Source organism: Anopheles bellator, chromosome 1 (genome assembly GCF_943735745.2).
Source record: "Anopheles bellator chromosome 1, idAnoBellAS_SP24_06.2, whole genome shotgun sequence".
Taxonomy (NCBI): Eukaryota; Metazoa; Arthropoda; class Insecta; order Diptera; family Culicidae; genus Anopheles; species Anopheles bellator.
In genome coordinates, this window is record NC_071285.1 from 48,765,622 (window position 1) to 48,782,539 (window position 16,918).

At 50.3% G+C, this 16,918-nt stretch overlaps 1 protein-coding gene across 2 annotated transcripts in view; it reads left to right on the forward strand.

The window, feature by feature from the left end:
* LOC131206461 (uncharacterized) overlaps window positions 1-16,918 on the forward strand; it is a 53,005-nt gene that overhangs the window by 32,438 nt on the left and 3,649 nt on the right. Inside the window, exon 1 of one of the 2 annotated variants that reach the window (XM_058199016.1) lies at window positions 16,498-16,850. The exons of the other annotated variant lie outside the window; for it this stretch is intronic. Coding sequence (XP_058054999.1) covers window positions 16,701-16,850 — 150 coding nt within the window. The 5' untranslated portion in view covers window positions 16,498-16,700. Of the gene's footprint in view, window positions 1-16,497; window positions 16,851-16,918 lie in introns of those variants that run through there. 2 annotated transcript variants of the gene reach the window in all.

Sequence of the window (16,918 nt, forward strand, 5' to 3'; positions counted from 1 at the left end):
CGTCGTTCTCCAAATCTTGACCAAATGGAGATGTGCCACTTCTTGCAATCTGGTTCGATTCCTTGCGGTTCCCAGCATTCCATTCCCTGGAAACGTTATCCCGGCGATTATCATTACACTGCGCCAAAATCGGGACAACTACGCAGGAATGTCCTTTTAATTAAAAGTGAAGGGCCATCAAACGGACAATATGCACAAAATGTGTTCGATCCTCTCGAGTTGAAGTAAATGGCAACGGACCAAGCGCATTAATTAATAGTCGGAGAAACTACACAAAGCGTCCCTTCCGAGTCACCCTGTGTGTGCGCTCGCTTCCTTCCGACGATGGCGTGTTGCTCGATTTATGATTATTGGTGCGTTTTGTTTGGTTTATTACACACCACCATCAGACGTAGCATTTTGAAGGCAGACAAAGGAGAACCACAATTGTATTGTGAAACACCAGAAAGAGAACGATAGACCATTCCTGGGACGGCAACATCATCATTATCGATTGCGCGCGAATCACCGGCCGGCCGAGATCGATCGGTGCGTCGCCGAATCAAACACCAAAGCTGCCTCGGTGGGCTCCGGGACCAGCGGAAAAGAATTCTAATATTAATGGAATAACGAAATTTCGCGCCCTGAAACGATGCCGGGCACATCCAGAGTGAAGCAGCGCTTCTTCGCCAGAGGGCGCTCATTCGGAGAATAAAACGCGCTGTCATCGAGTTTGTTCGGGGGTTCTAGGGGAGCCGAGGGATGGGATCTCTCGCGGAGCCACTCGGCAGCGCAAGAAAGAGAACCCTGGGATCGATCGCAAGAGATAGTCATCTGCTGCTGGCGATGATGGTGAGTAATGGTTGATGATGCCAATAGTCACCGTATTGTTTGGGGCGACGAGCGAGAGAGAGAGAGAGAGAGAGCTGGAAGGAGCGAAGGGGGCGCTTCTCTTGGCCCCCCGGTGTCCCTGGATGGAATCGGAATGGAAAGAATCTCGGGCGCGCGGTGGCGGTGGAGAAGAACAAGGAGTTTAATGTATTCTATGATACCACAGTATTACCATTACATAACGTTATACGGAACACAGTCAGGCAGCGAGCAGTAAAAGCAGAACTACGTGATGCATTATTCAGAATGAATATATTTATAGCTGACAAGCAAGCACACCACATAGAGACAAGACACCTCGGACTCGCCGGCCCGTAATGGTGTGTACCCGACCAGCCAGCCAGCAGGTCGACTCTCTGGATTTAACTGCCATCATCGCCAACATCTCCGTGCGAACATCTCTCGTGTTCGGGTTTTATATTCGTTATTCGTTTTTCGTTTCGGTTGTTTGTTTATTTTATCTCTAAACGCCGCCCGCCCGCCCGGCCAGTGTCTTTGCCCATTTTCTGCGAACAGTTTTTCCCGGGTTTTCCAAATAACTTCGCCGTCGCAGCCGCCGGTCGGTCGGTCGGTCGATGGCCGCTGTAGAAACAGCTTTTTCAAATTAACATCGATGCAGCGGTGGCCAGGGTGTGCGAAGAGGAGCATAAACTTTACGAGTTAGAGCCGATAAAAACCAATCTAAGCCAACAAACGAACACGACGAGCACGAAAACGGAAAATCAAATGTACGGAGAATGATGTTTTATTCGCGCTGGCGAGGTTTTAATATGCAGACCAGGACTTACGGTGTACGGTTCTTTCTTATACGCGCTCGCGTTTGGCGGTTTTGTGGCCAAATGGCAAAAGTTTCGGTTCCCAGTTTTTGTGGTGCTGATATGGGGGTTTTTGTTCGTACATCAGCACTAGAGAACACGGTGCTGTCAGAGTGCATTCCGATGGCCAAATATCTGGCCTGGCTCTCCAACTACTCTTCTAGCTATCTTTCGAACGTAATACTTATCAATTTATGTTTGCTTCTCTTGGCTGGGCTGGCAGTAGTATCATCTTCCGCCATTAAATCCAGAAGGTGGCTCAACCCGGCCAACCCGGATGTGCCAACCCAGCGCGTTCCGGATTGTGAGCTCGCAAGAAGAAAATAATTTCTTCGAAACCGACCTATCTGGTTTTCCTCTCTTCCTCCTTCCTCTGACCGGGCCGACCGAGAGTGAAAATATCATGAACGGAAAATGGATGGTTATGTGTGTTCGTTGGAAAATAATAAATTTTAGAACATGTCTTTTGCTCGGCCGCATAAAATATTGTTGTTTTTCGTGTCCTCTCTCGTTGGCGTTGGCGCCTCCACCCTGGTGGCGCACACATGGGCCACTAACAACAGTGTACAGTGCCCTGCCATATTGGATCCTGCATATTTGCTTCACTCTGTTATTATTTTGCTGCTTAGAACGCGCGGTTCGCTAAAGTTTCCTTCGATGGCGCACCGGGGAACAGTTCTTTGGGCCCACATTTTTATTCTATTTTTTCCCCTCGGCCACCACCACCACCACGCTACGAGTATAATTTATAGTTACGGTGGTACAATTTTGTTGTAAAACTTGCCCGACCGACCGACACTGACTGACGCGGGGGTCCTTTTGCGCACTTTGACTATCGATCGCGCGCTGCTGGCACAAAAGTCAAAACTTTTTTCAACCAAAGTTTCGACGATATTTTTCCTTCATTTCGACTTCAGTGTGCCCGCGTGAGTTCTTTGAACAAGTTCAACCGGGCCGTGGGCCCTGGGAACGTAGCGAGTCAGCTTTCGCCCCGTTTGATTAACACGCGTATGTTAATGGGCATGGGCATCATGTTTAAACGCCCCGAGAAACCCCCGATGAAGAAAAAGTTCTACGCTGCCTGATGATGATCTCAGAAAGCGAATGAAATTGTATGATTTGTTTCTCGTGTGCCCCGGAATCTGTGTGGCCGCTTCGTGAGAAGCCAATCCACTCCTCGCACACATACCTTTTAGGCCATCGTACCCGCGGTTCGTCCTTTTGGGTTGGGGCTGTGGACTCTGTTGTGGGCGGTTTGTGATCGAAAATGAATCGAATTAAGCCATAATCGATGAATGAAATGAAACGAAATGAACAATCAGATATCGGCCCGCAATGCTCCCATCAATTTGTGGGTCTGTGTCCGTGTGGTGGGGTCGTAATCGAAAATCGATTCCTGTGAACCGATTGGCCGCCCAACGAGATCGGTTCGCTTCGCATCGCCCCCATATCGCTAATAATAGCATCGAACGCTCCTGCCGGGTTGGTTGTGCTGCTAAATTACCGACTTTAACCTTCGCTGCTGGTGGGGGCCCCAGCATCTTCTCACGCGGTCGCCTAGTGTTTCCGTACATTTATGATGCATCCTTCGCCTTGATTTAGGCAAAATGTCTCCTTTCTTTTGTCTGTTAAAGATTAATGATGTTTGCTTTTAATTATCTGCTGCCAGCCGCGCTCTGTCTCTGGCCTCTGTGTTCGTGCGCTTAGAAGCGAGCCGCATAAGGATTCTTTTTCCGGGGTTTTTCTTCGCTTTCTTTGACGTTTCGCTACATACAACCGAATCGGACCGGTAAAGGTCCCGCGAGTCGAGCCACCGGCTGCCGGCTCTCGTGTACGTGTGTTGGTGAGCTGCACGGATGAAAACAAACCCCTGGCCTCTCTCGTGCCACCCAACACCCGGCACCCGGCACGATCCGGCACAACACCCCCTGCGGCATTCGACGCCACCGCCGCTGCTTGACTTCGCAGGGGGCGCGCGCGAGCAAACCACGTGCTCGTAGCGCGAGCAAACCGAAAAATAGTGTGTCGGTTGTCTTTTTTCCTTTCGTTCGTTTGCCCTTCCCGACGACGATGACGGCGATGATGATGGTGATGATGATAGGGAGAGTGGATCGTGGCGCCCAGTAGCAGCCGCAGCAGCAACAGCGGCCACCGAGACAGACGGAGATATCCCGAACAGCAGCCGCCGCCGCCGCCACGTGGGGTCTCTACTCACAGGGAGACCTAGTTTGGGTGCGCGCCGCCACATCCTGTTGGCACAGAAACCGACCGACCGACCGACCTAGCGCCGCGTCCTTGCTGCACTTGCCGCCTGCCTCACTCTCGGCTGTTGCTTCGTCGTCGTCGTCGTTGTTTTTATGCTGCGTTCATTTTTTGCCGCGACACTTTGTTGGCCACGGCACAGAGAGAGTGCGCAACAACAACAAAACACGCCGGTGGGGGCAACAAAAAAAGGACCTTCACTTTCGTTTCACTTCCGGCGAAAGGATGGTGGCGCTAATCCTCCTGGTTGGTCCATCGTGATGGTGATGCGTCTGCAAATCATCTGGTTTGATTTTGCTCGACGAGTCCCGGGTTTGGCCACTTACAATGCACACGATGCATTTACCACACAGACAGACTCACAGAATCATCTCGACGACGGTCGGTGGCAACTTGCCCGGATGATGGGGGGCCGTCCATCGTCGTCGTCGTTCTGAATGTGAAACAGATGTCGTCCCGAAACATTGTCTGGTGGCCCGCGGGTTCGTTATTAACTCGTATTTTTCTTTGGCTTCGTTAAAATTATCGAACATTGTATGTTGTTGGTTCGGCCGCTGGTTCTTCTTCGCTCGCGCGCCGTTCCCTTCTTCGCGGCCGCAAGGCGGAATTATCGTTTGTTGATTTATTTTATTTGACGGATGGTCCATCGATTATCATTTCGTTACGATCCGGGGCCCCTGCTCGGGAGTGTGGTGCAGTGTTGCCCCTATACTGGAGGTCTGTTTTCTGACGCTCTCCTCCTCGGCCACCCGACCGACGGCCCACCCGTCCCGGGCCTTGTCACGCAACGCGCGAAGAAACTGTGGCCCGAAGAAGGATAATACTGCAAACAACAACGCAGCTACAGTTTCTATCGCGCAAAGCATGTCATTAAATTAAATCACACGTCTGTCGGTTCTCTCTCTCTCTCTGTCGCTCTCTTGGCGCACCCTGTAACACAATCCTGGCCGGAGCCGGTTTTACGGAAAGAATTTCACTCGGTCCAACAACCACTACTCCTTTGGCTCTTTGTGTCACTTTGTTGTGTGGTGCCCGTGTCACGAACATGAAATCGGTTCCCCCCATCGGGGTCTTTCGTGTTGTTGCCGTTGTCCCAAAGGCAGCTGTCTTCGAGGAAGAGGGAGTCCGCCAGCCCGCCCTGCCTTAAGCCTGATAACGGGCAGCGTTAGAATTGGGACTCGTACTTCTTCCTCGGGCGAAAACAAGTGGTGTCCGCCTGTGGTGGGGCAACCCTTTCGAGGGCATGTTCCGAAGATAAAAATAGTGAATGGATTATTAGTCATAAAATATGTGCTTCTCGAGTACGGGTTATGCGCACGGTACGGGTCCGAAGGTTTCAACAATTTCATTAAAATCCCAGCTAACGCAGGCAAACTGGTTTTGGTTAATTCCGCTAGACAATGTTTACAACTGTATCCCAAACGACTTTCCGGGCGATATTAATTTCGAACTTCGAAGAATGGTGCAGCTTTCGTGTTACTCTGTGATTTTCCTTTGATCTCGAACCATGCTTGCCGCACCGTCGGGTTGCACCCCGTGTTCCCGTGAGAAACGAACACTAACCAACCACACTGCTTCTTCTCGTGGTGGTGGTGGTGTTGGCAGCACTACCGAGAGAAAATGATGCAAGCGGCATAAGACATCCATCGGCAGAGCACAGACACAGACGGATACTCCAATTCGTGTGGATCACACATCGTCGTATGGTTTCCATCCATCAGTCGTGCTCGTTGTTGGAAATTCGACACTGCAGCAAACGCTGGGGTCTTCGTCCTGGTCTACCGCCCCGTGGGGGGGTTGATGTGTGGTCGCTCAGCATTACACGCGCATGACATTCTTGCTGGCGTGCAGCAGATCATCAATTGCATAAAATGTGCAACATTGTTCCGGGGCTCAAGACATGGAAAAATAATAGCCAATCCTGAGAGAGCGAGAGAGAGCGAGAGAGCAGACGAAAGGTGTGACGGTTAACGATCGTTGTTCCGCGCCAGATATGTTGGCTCTTCTCCGTTGTCCACGTGTGCCGCACACTGACCATCCGATCGATAGCGAATTGAATTACACAAATACAGACCTCGGGCCATTGTTCGCAGCCGTGCGCGTGTATGTGGCGCCATTTATTCGAGTCGTCGTCATGTACACCAACCCACTCGGACTGGCAATCATAATGTGAATCAAAAGCATAATGTCGAGTTTGAGTGGTGCAGAGTGAGGTGGCCCCAATCCGTGTTGCTGGTAGTTGTGTCACATACACCAGGCAGAGCCCCGGGGCACGTACAGTGAGTGCTTCTAGAGAGCATTGCAAACGTTTAGTTTAAGCATTAACAGAGCACATTTCTCTCCACTCGTCCGTCCGTCCGTCCGCCCGTCCGGGCTAGAGAAATGGTTCGTTTCGCCTCGCACAAGACACACATACACTCGCACAATTCAGGGGGCGGTTGGGGGTGGCTCTCTGGCGGGGCGGTGTGCAAAAAAGTAAAACACCAAATCTTCCAATCACACACATGGTGAACTTTTGCACAAAAGTTGTATTGGTCCGACTGGCTCCTTGGCGCTGTTATGCGCCTGATGGGTGGGAATGTGTTTGTCGCATAGTTTTCGGGAGGACGAGTGGCCCTCCAACACCCTCACTACACCCACAACCGAGCACTGGGAAGGATCTTATGTGGGGGGGTTTGGTGGCATCTCGTGCGCAAGATTATATTAAGCAATGTTCGACCAAATACTCTCACTCTCTCTCTGTCTCTCTCTACGCCACCGTCCCTTTGCGCCAACTCTCTAGCCCTTCAATGGGCGAAAACAGCGAGAGGATATGTTCAATTTTTATGATCCTTCAGCGACGACGAGCATTCGTCGATTGTCATCAGTGTGTTGTCCGCTTAATGGGGACACTCTGCCGTACTTGGTTGGTGGAAGCAGACACAGCAGAGACAGTGTAGCTGGCTTGCAATATTTACAATGTTCGAACACAGCAGCATGGTTTCGTTTAACTTTTGGCTTTGCTTGCTCTTTCCCCCCGGTCCCGATCGCGTTCCGGCCAGAGCCCGGGTTACGGTTACGATTGATAGTAAAAGAAGACCAAACCTGAGATCGTTAAAGCCCCAATGGCCAAGCGCGCGTGCGAGCGAGACACGGTACACAGATACTTGAGAAACTCCAAACGGTTGCTGCTGACTGCTGAAAGTGGTGCTTGTTGGTGGACCGAACAGCTGGAGGAGGCGATGTGTTGTGGAATAAATAATTTTAGCAGTAAAACTTTGTTACACTTTGCTATATTTGCTGCTCGGGTGCCAGGAGTGGAAGCAGCCCGCGAGCTGACAGGGGGCTGTTAAGCAGCAGGGCCACAAGACTTATGTAAAGACTTATATTGCATCTTCCTTTTTTTTGTTTGTTATCTTCTACGATGCTCATTCTCCACTCTGCAGCAAGTATTTCGCGTACTGTTCTGCCTTGTTCCGCTAGAGAGGAAGGATCCCGTCCGTCTATCGATCCACTCGGTATTAGAACTCGAAAAGCACTTACATTTGAAATGTTAATATTGCTTTGCTTCGTGCGGTGCTCTCGGCCAACAAGAAAAAAAAACTTAACGCGCATTTGATGGACCCGTTCCAAGAGCAAACTAGAAACCTGGTATAGATGTATTATATATATGCACCATCCCCGGTCGTTATGTGGTAACACGAGATATTGCCGCTACCGCTTTTAATGATCGCTCCATTCGAAAGTCAATTAAGACGGCTTGATTTAAATAAATATATCATTCCTTGCGCGCGCGCAGTGCGTCGCTGAACTTTGCTACGAATTCCATTTCGACAGCATGTCAGTTTCTCTTAATCTCCACGGCCGATTCTTCTCCTTGCGATGCTTCGTCGGCCTTAAATGTCTCGACTGTTCTAAGCCCTGCCACTCACCACTCCAATGAACCCCAGCGAATAAGAAAGCAGAACATTGCTGCCTTGGGCATGCCGACGGAAATCACAGAGAAAATGCGCACACGCAAATAGAGGACGGCAGCGAGTCGCTCACAGTGCGTCGTTCTGTGCGGTTTGTGAGCTGCTTATATGTTAGCATATAATAGAAGCAATAAAATAGAAATAAATTTATAAATTAATAAAATTCTGCGCAATCGCAGCAGTGTTCGGAAAAGCGATTCGTTCATGCAATCGTGTGCCCTGCGCCACGCTAGGAAAAAGAGTGAAGCCCGAGCGAGAGCGAGAGAGAAAGCGAGAGCGAGAGGGCAAAATATCCTGCTCAAGACGGACTCACGGACCCCACGGTGAAGACGCCGCCAACCGCCGAGGGGTCGCCTCGTTCGATCTCTTAGATTGTGTGAGAAACAGTCGCACGGATCGTGTTTCCTCTCCATTTTCTTCGTATTGATTCGTAAGCCGCTCTCTCTCTCACGCTTTCACTCAGTCCCTCTTTCTCTCTCTCTCGCAGTAACTGTTTTTTGTGTCTCTCCTGCCAATTGTCTAATTTTTATGCTACATTTAAGCTGAGGTGAGAAAAGTGACGATCCTTTCGCACGAGAACGGGTTAGATTCTCTCACTTGCGACTTGCATCTCACTCGGGCGGGCTCACTCCGTTCGCACTGCTCACCGACCGACCCGCTCTCACCATACGCCACGCACACTCACGCAACGCCGGTGGAGCGCTCTCAGCCTGATCTGACAAGTAGCTTCGGTGGACCATATGTTTTTGCTGCGTCTCGCTCACGCTCGCCGCTCACTCGCTCACGCCCGTTGATTCGCTTCTGTTTTGATCACGTTTTTCCGAGTTCTCCGAACCAACCCCCCCGGAACCGCCGGTAGGGAGCACGCAGCAGGATGTAATGCTTTGAAAATTAAACGATGCGACGATACCCCCAACACACACATAGACACAGCCGAACTCACTCAATTGCGTTACAATCTGTGGGGCCCGATGGCTTCCTTCGTGTTTCGGCAGTTCAGGCGGGATGCGGATAACATAAAAATAGCAATAATTATACTAAAAGTTGAAATATGTATTAAATTTTATGTTCATTCTTGTGTTTCCTCCCCGCTTGTGCGGACCACCCCCCGCGATTCTTGGCACCGCCGCCCACCGTCCGCCGTCGACTTGTTCCGTGGCGCCGGATTACCGTTTACAGGTTTCCGCAGGTTCGCTTTACACGCTGTATGCGTGTATGTGTGCTTGAGTTGTTTGACTTTCCCCGCCCCGAACCCTTCAGGAGGTCCCCCGCTAGTGATCCTTCCATTGTTCCGGAGTTCTTTCGTTACTTTTTCCGGCGCTGCGCCCCACCGCGATTCAACTTGACTCCTTTCTAGCAGCAAAGGAGTGCGCTTCGGCCGTTACTATTACTGCTGTCGACTTTTATTTGGCCAGATTGTCTAGATTACGGCCCATCCCTTTTTTTTCCTTTCGCTTTCTTTTTTTATTCTATTTCCACCCACCGTCCCACCCCACCGTTCCGTCCACCCACCACCAGCCAGCCAGTCTGGCCTGCCTTATCATTTTATTGCCGGGTTTTGTAATGTTACCGTGCCGATTGGTGGGAAACTTTTCGAACTCGAACTTGAAAAGAAAGGTTCACGAAAAGGTGCGCCTCGGACTCGCGGCGTCACTGCGTGATCCTATTCTGCCACATCATCCCGCCGATGTTACATTGACACCCCGGGACACGATGTGACACGACATTACAACGCGCCAGTGTGACGCGATCGACGTGAAATTCGCGCCAGTTTCGAATGACACCTTTCCAGATGGCCGGGCCAGTTGGGGAAAGACAGGTGCGATGGGGTATAAGGATTGGTGCCACTAGATAGGTTTCTTCTTTTCGGCTCAATACTAGCACGCCCAGCTAAAGCTTCTTATTTATACATACTGATAATCCGAGCAGCAGAGAACGGGTTTTGTAAGACGACGACATGTTTGCGTTTCGGTGTCCGGGCTTTGCGCCGAATGCCGGGCAGCAGCAGCAATTTAATGAAGCCATTAATTACAGCACCCAGTGTATATCCTGGCCCTTTGTTAGGCTTATCAAAGATTAACGAGCCTGATAGGTCAATAAGCGCGTGCGTCTGTATGTGGTGCGCTGGTGTGCGCGTGGTAGTATAGTGGATGAACAGTTCAGTCCTCGGTGAGTCGTCTCGAATCGGCGGGATCAATTTTAGGAGCGATATAAATAGCATTTGAAGTGGAATTTATGCTACTAAACAATACGGGCCCGGGCTTATGTTTAATGTTTTAGAACGGGGCACAGCAACATATTCGAATCGGTCATTGTTTGTCCTGCGTCAATATCAAATCACCAAAAGCGGTCGCCGCTCCGGTGCGCCGGGCAATGCGTTGTTATGCAAATATCCTTGCACATGTCACCGCCGCCGACGTATTTCCACCGCCGCCGACGTATTTCCACCGCCGGTCCTTGGGTGCCGGAATATGATACGAAAATCTGCCCGACGATGACGAGGACAGGAAATTGTGGAACGCGTCGCGGTCTCGTCGCTCGTCGCTCGGTAGTGATGTGAGAAAAACTTGTGAGTCGCAATTAGACATGCTTATTCTTCGTCCATTCTGTGTGAGGCCCCCCCCTCCGGGTACCGGGGAAAATGTGTTAGCCAAGACGGTGTTAGCCTGTTTATTCCTTTTCCGTTCACTTCCCTTGTTAGCCGGGCCAGGCCGGGCCGCGGGTTCCGATGTGTAATGTGTGTACACTTTGCTTCGTCATTTCCATCTGTTAGACGTTAGACTGCTGGTACTTTTGGTAAATCTTCTCGTGTACATTAATGGGCCAATGGGCTTGGGTGTACCAGGAACCGAGAACCACCACCAGCAGCAGCTACAACAACCGAGGAAGAAGCAGAAATACCTTCCATCATCATCGGATTGCGCCGCTACGCGTGGATTCGTTAAAACTTCGCTGTTCGCTTGAATTGGCTGTTCCGCGCGTCAAATTCGTCAAACTCTCTACGGTACGGGAAGAATAATGTTACTCATTTATTTATTCTAACCCGATGCCATCTGTGCGCGCCGCCGCTGCCGGGTTCGGGTCGGTTACACACATTTCCTCTCTCGTAGTGTAACAGGACAAACAGCGGAGCCGAAAATAGAGGAACCAAAGCCCGAAGAGAAATGTGCTGTAGAGCACCCTAATTTTCCCTGTTGTTTCCGTCGCCTATAACAGCACAAATAACAATTGCTATTTGTTGGCCGAAGAACCCGAAGAGCTTGTTTTATTAACCCTCGTATTCTCTCTGTCTCAGCCCAGCGTCCTCACCCCGGTGCGCCCGGTTTTTAATTGCGTTTCCAATTTTAAAACTGTTGCGGAACTGTTTTTATTTTGCTCCTTCGTCGCCGTGCTCTGCCATTGTTGTAACGGTCGGGGCGCCGAACAATGCGCCAGTTTAAGTTGCAAAAATATACACACTTTGTTAGCGGGATTTTTGGGAAGAATGGGATGACGGCCTGGCCGTGGCTTTGGCTTAAGCGGGTTAGGGAAATGCGTTAACAAAGACGGCCAAAAGGGGTTGAGTTATGGGCGCCCCAAAAACCAACAGGACCACCGTGTGCGTCGTGTGTGTTGTTGTGTGGAACAGCGAACACAATGGCGCGCAAAGCACACACATGTCTCACCGGCCGAGCCGTGTTGCTTTGGACGTATTTTACAAAAATATGTAACAAATACGACGTAGCGAAAGTGACTACAACAAGTACGCGGAAAGGTTAGGAAACTTTGTTTTAATCTTTCCCTATCTAGGTGTTGCGATCATTTTTCAACACAGCGCGCAAGGATTAGAATACCTCTCTGGCGGACACAACGTAATGCGCCGGGCCGAGGGTCGACGGGAAATGGCGACAGTTTTGAGGTTGTTTTGTCTACCACCCTTCGGTTTGAAGATAATCTTCGAACACACCACAAAGGATGGCGTACATGTGAGATCAATGAAAGATTATCTCTGCATTGAGGTATCGAATTATTCATTTCCATAGAAAGCCAACAGCATAACACACCCTGGCGTAGTAGAACACGCAACAAGCTGTGGCGAGATGGGGTGAAAAATAATACCCTCGTAAAAAAATGAAACAGAATCAAGATTTGAATGGCCCCTGACGCACACAAGGAAGCGTTCGGTGTGTAGACGGTCGGTCGGGTTGCCCTAGAGAGGAGATTTATTAAACAATTGGAACTTGAAAGGTTGCGGGGCGAATCCCCCCCGATTTTGGGAAATATATTCAAGCGCACAGCGCACATTGGCTCGTCGAATCTTCAGTCCGATTTATTCGACTTTTTGTTCAGCGAAAAAAGAATGATTAATTAAGCGATCGTTATGTGTGCGCGCGCGCGGTGAGAAGAGGAGGAAACTTTTCAACAGCGAGACACCCAAGCAAAACAACCCAATAAATCCATCAATCTCTCGTCCATCCTCTATTGGTGGGTCTGTTCGCGGAAGGAGCACCATCTTGTGGCTGGCTGCTGCTGCTAGAATAAGCAGTGAAAAGTCGACCATAAAGCACACCCCAATGGTTAAGAAGCCACCAGAACCGAGCACCAATGTGAGACGCGCTATTGGCGTTTTAAAAAAATCATCAAATCGGGTTAGAAACCAACAACGGGGCGCGATCGGCTCGAACACCTTTCCAGGGAGCCGCGCCGCTGGCTCCCTGACGTTTGCAGCCACCGTGTTTCGGTGGGCCCCTGCAGGATGTGTCGAGCCTTCGCGGGACTCTAGCCCATCGATCGTGCGCGCGATCGTTGACAGAGCATACCTGCCGGGCGCGCACCGGAGCAAAGGTGTTGAAGGTGTAAATCATCTTTATCCGATGCCTAATCCCCGCACCCCGGAGTCCAGCATTTTTCATTCACATTCTATTGCTTTTTTGTTCTTCCTTCGTTCTCGCTTTTTCGGTGTGCTCTCTCTCTCTTCTAGAAACTTTTCATGATTTTCGATTCCTTTTTCGAGTGCACCCAAGAGTCGTAAGTCCCTCTCGTGTCCGTGTCGGTGGCTAAGTGACCGTGAGGACACTCGAGAACCCTGCCTCGCTAGCGGTCGACCGACCAAGAAGTAAAGTGGCTGTTGAAGAGGAGAGGACCCGGAAGGAGAGAGAGATGGTGGCGGCGATGAAAGAGACACAGAGCGAGGGAGCGAAAGAGAAGAGCAGCAAGAAGAGAATGGATCGGATAATAATATCCATCAGCCATTATTATTGTTATTATTTCCCTCCACTCCTTGATTTGTAGACGGCCCAAAGGCCGTGTGGTGTGGTGGGCCCCTGTTGTAATGTGCATTATAATGCCAGATGAAAGAAGATAACATACTTATGGGCATGGCGTGGCTGGCAGACAGGAACGGAAATCGGGCTCAGGGCTTAGGACGGAGATAGCAGTAAAACAGAGACAGGCAGAGAGAGAGAATATAATAAATGTAATAATACGGATTTGGGATTTTTTTTCGTTCCACGTTGCTCGATAATACAATTCCATTCTGCGCAAAACGTGTCGTCGTCGTGGTCTAATAGAAATAGACATAAATGAAAATATATAAGGGACGGAACGAGCGAAACGAACAGAACAGAAGTAACAATAACATAACCCAGCGCGCCAGCAGGATTGATGCTAATGCCGCGGTGACAGTGCGCGCAGCATATATGCGGGGGGGGCTGTACAGGGAGGGGCGCCCGCGGTGGTGTGGTGCGTGAGCGGACAATCAATCAAAGTGGCTTTCGCGAGTAGAACGGGCGGCCGCGCGCGGGACAAATGGGAAACTTGACGATAATGGCGCACGATGATAGAAACAGTAATAGTTCCTTCTTAGAAACTAGTTACACCACAAGCATGCAATCAAGCCATCAATACGAGGAGGTGGTGGTTCTGCTCCTCCACGCAAATGAACGAAGCTAATGAATTAACACACAATACACCTCATCGCAAAATGGGTTTACAGAGTGGCGAGCGGGACAGCGTTTGCTGTCTCTCTCTCTCTCTCACTCACAAACACTCTTAACCTGTGTGCGCATCCTTTCGCGGGGAGGATTAGGCACGCACGCACATGTGTGAGTGGCATAGTGTTTGAAACCAAAAGAGGAAACCACATGCTTTCCAATCAAACGCAGCAGCCATCGGATCGCGGGAGAGAGAGAACATCGCAGCACACACCACTGTAGTAATTGGCATGCTGGGATTGGAAAGAGAGCGAGCGACACGAACGCACGAGCGCTCTCTCGAATAACTCTCTCACTCACCGTGAGTCGGGGTGGTGAGAGCTTTGGCTCACGCGAGAGAGCCGCTCTGCGTTGACGTTTCGAGTGCACCGCGCTGCTGAGAGTGTGTGGGTTCGTTCGTTCGGATTACTGTGAATGGCAGGCAGCACAATGCGTTCGCCACCACAGAACCCCCGAGACCTTCGAGAGTGACAGGCAGCGCGCCCGTGCCAAATCGTAACTTCGTTCGTTCAAATCGAGTTACTTCAACACACACGTGCGGCTCTAGATTAAAACCTTCTTTTGGTTCTGACTTGTGCTTTGGTGAACTGTTGAGGTACAATAGACGGACACGACAAGACCACTTAGTGTCTTGCTTCCCTCAAAACTGTTAAAGAAAAAAGACTGTTCAGTTACGGTGTGTTCATTGTTGTGTCGTGAGAAAAGTTTCAAAACAAACAATTCTGTGATTGTGTGCGGGGCGGTGTGTGAAAGAGCCAGACAGAGAGAGAGAGAGTGGAACGCAGGAAGGACAGGGATGACAATATAAAGCAATAGGGAGGGTAGGGAGATTACGAACAGCGCAAACAAGAAGCACAGCACAATCGTTAAAGTTCGTATCTAGATTGGAATCTAACTTCTCGATTAAGTACAGTCCCGAGACTGTCTGTCCGCATGACTAGTGTGAGAGAGAGAGAGAGACGAGAAACTCCCCATTCTTTAAACGACGGGAATCATTGCGCTTTCCGGTCCCGATTAGTGTATGTGCGCGATGATGGATGCCAGTTGTTGTGTGCTGAACAAATAGAAAACGCTAAAACGACAATAAAGCGAACCGTTGGCCATATTATGTAAACGATGTTTGTGGCGATAGTAGAAATACAACAACAACAAAAAACAAGATTGGTTGATTGGAGATTCCCACCAATCAACCGTGCGTGCGCGTGTATGTGTGCCCCTGATATGTGATAGTCACAAATAGAGCATTCAACAAAAGGACCACTTTAGGCACGAACGACCTAACAACCTGGCCAAGGAACGGAGAGCTGTCAGTTTGAATTTACCGTTCACCGTTGGGGCGAAAGCTGAGTGCGCGCTGTGTAGAATGAATAAACAATGGCCAACAACGGGGGCTGCGTGTGTGCCGGTGCAGAGGAATTCAGAGTTGGCGTGGGGTGCGCCGCGCCCTCCCCGCTCCGGCCGGGTGCTTGATGCTGTGTTGTTAATTTGTCTGTCGATTGGTTTGCCATTCGCGCGCCGTCGATTGCGACTCAAGAAAACTCTCCGCTGCCTGTCAGTTGACTCCGAAAGCGGTTTTATGTTCCATGCGCGCGCAACCCGGCGCATGTGACATCATTTGTCGTTATTAAGTGCCATAAAAAGAAGACTATCGTGCAGGATGATGATGATGATGATGATGATGATGACCGTATTCTCTTCTATGCCACACTACTAGAGAGTGGTACAGCTGATGCTTTTGTTGCACCACTTTACCCCCCTCCCCCCGGGCTTGGGTGGGGGGAAGGGGGACGATTTTCATATTCAAATCCCCCCGCGTTCGTGTTCCGTTCGACCGGTTTAATAAATCTAAATCGTGTTTCTGTGTGTGAGGAGGCTCCTTTTGAAAAAAAAACGGCGTTTTGTGGTGCCGATTGTGACTCGGCGTGTTTGCATTTGTTATTTCTCGTCCAATTGAATGCTTGCAGAAGGTCTCAGAAGGCCCTCTCGCTCGCTCTCTGCCGATGTTGCGGTAACGAGTTGTCGTGCATAATGGCCGTTGTTTGTGGCACAAACGCAAAGGAAAAAGGGGAAAAAAATAATAACGACCCAACGAACCAACAAACAACAACAACAATAGCAAGCCGCAGCGGGAACCAATATGGAAACCGGGTTTCGAAATAGTATTCTGTGTTGGCCGCGTTTTATTTATCTTAAAACCTTTGGCATGTTTTACATAGGGCCCATCATCGTCATCATCAGCATCATCTTTACATTTTCTTCGAGCTACACATTTATGCATGCCTCCGTCTCACTCCGCCGTCTCCGTCCTTTGAAGTGGCTCAGCGCCTCTCTCTCTCTCTCTCTCTCCGTCTCTCTCTCGCTCGCATCGTCCGCCTGCTCCGCTCGCTGACTTCGTTTTAATGTACAAACATATTATTTTCTTCAGGCACAGACTCCACAGAGCCGCCTTCACGGCCTTCGTTATTAGCGTGCTGGTGCTCTGGCCTCATGTCTCTGTTTGTTAAACGTCGAAGAGAGTGAAGAACAGTGCGCGTGTTTACATTATTGTGTGTGCATTCATTCGGCTAGATGGCTTTCGGAACGCCGCCGCGAAACAAGATGTTACTGTCTTGAGATAAACTTAACACACGGAACTAAAACCGTACATTCCCGGGCCCCGCCGTCCATCTTCCGGCTCCGCGAAGTCGAATCCGGCCGCTTTTAAACAGGCGGACGATTCTCTCTGTGTCTCTGTGTTTCCGGTGCGCGTCTTGAGGTGTCCTGCGCGGCAGCGGCGGCGGCGGGGACCCTCCTGTGTGTGCGGTGTCAGAATTTGGTCGCTCGCCAAAATGATGGACCTGTTGCCGGAGCTGACGATGATCCCATCGTTATCGCCGCCATTTTTCACGCTCCTCCCATCCAGTGCACTGGCGGCGAGCTTTCAAACGTCACCGAAATCGAACGGTCGCAGTAGCCACGGATCGGGCGACTTGCTGGAGGTTCGTCCTTTGACGATGTGATTCTTCAAACTCTCGTTCTGTTCTCGATGGCGGGCTGGGAGAGAACC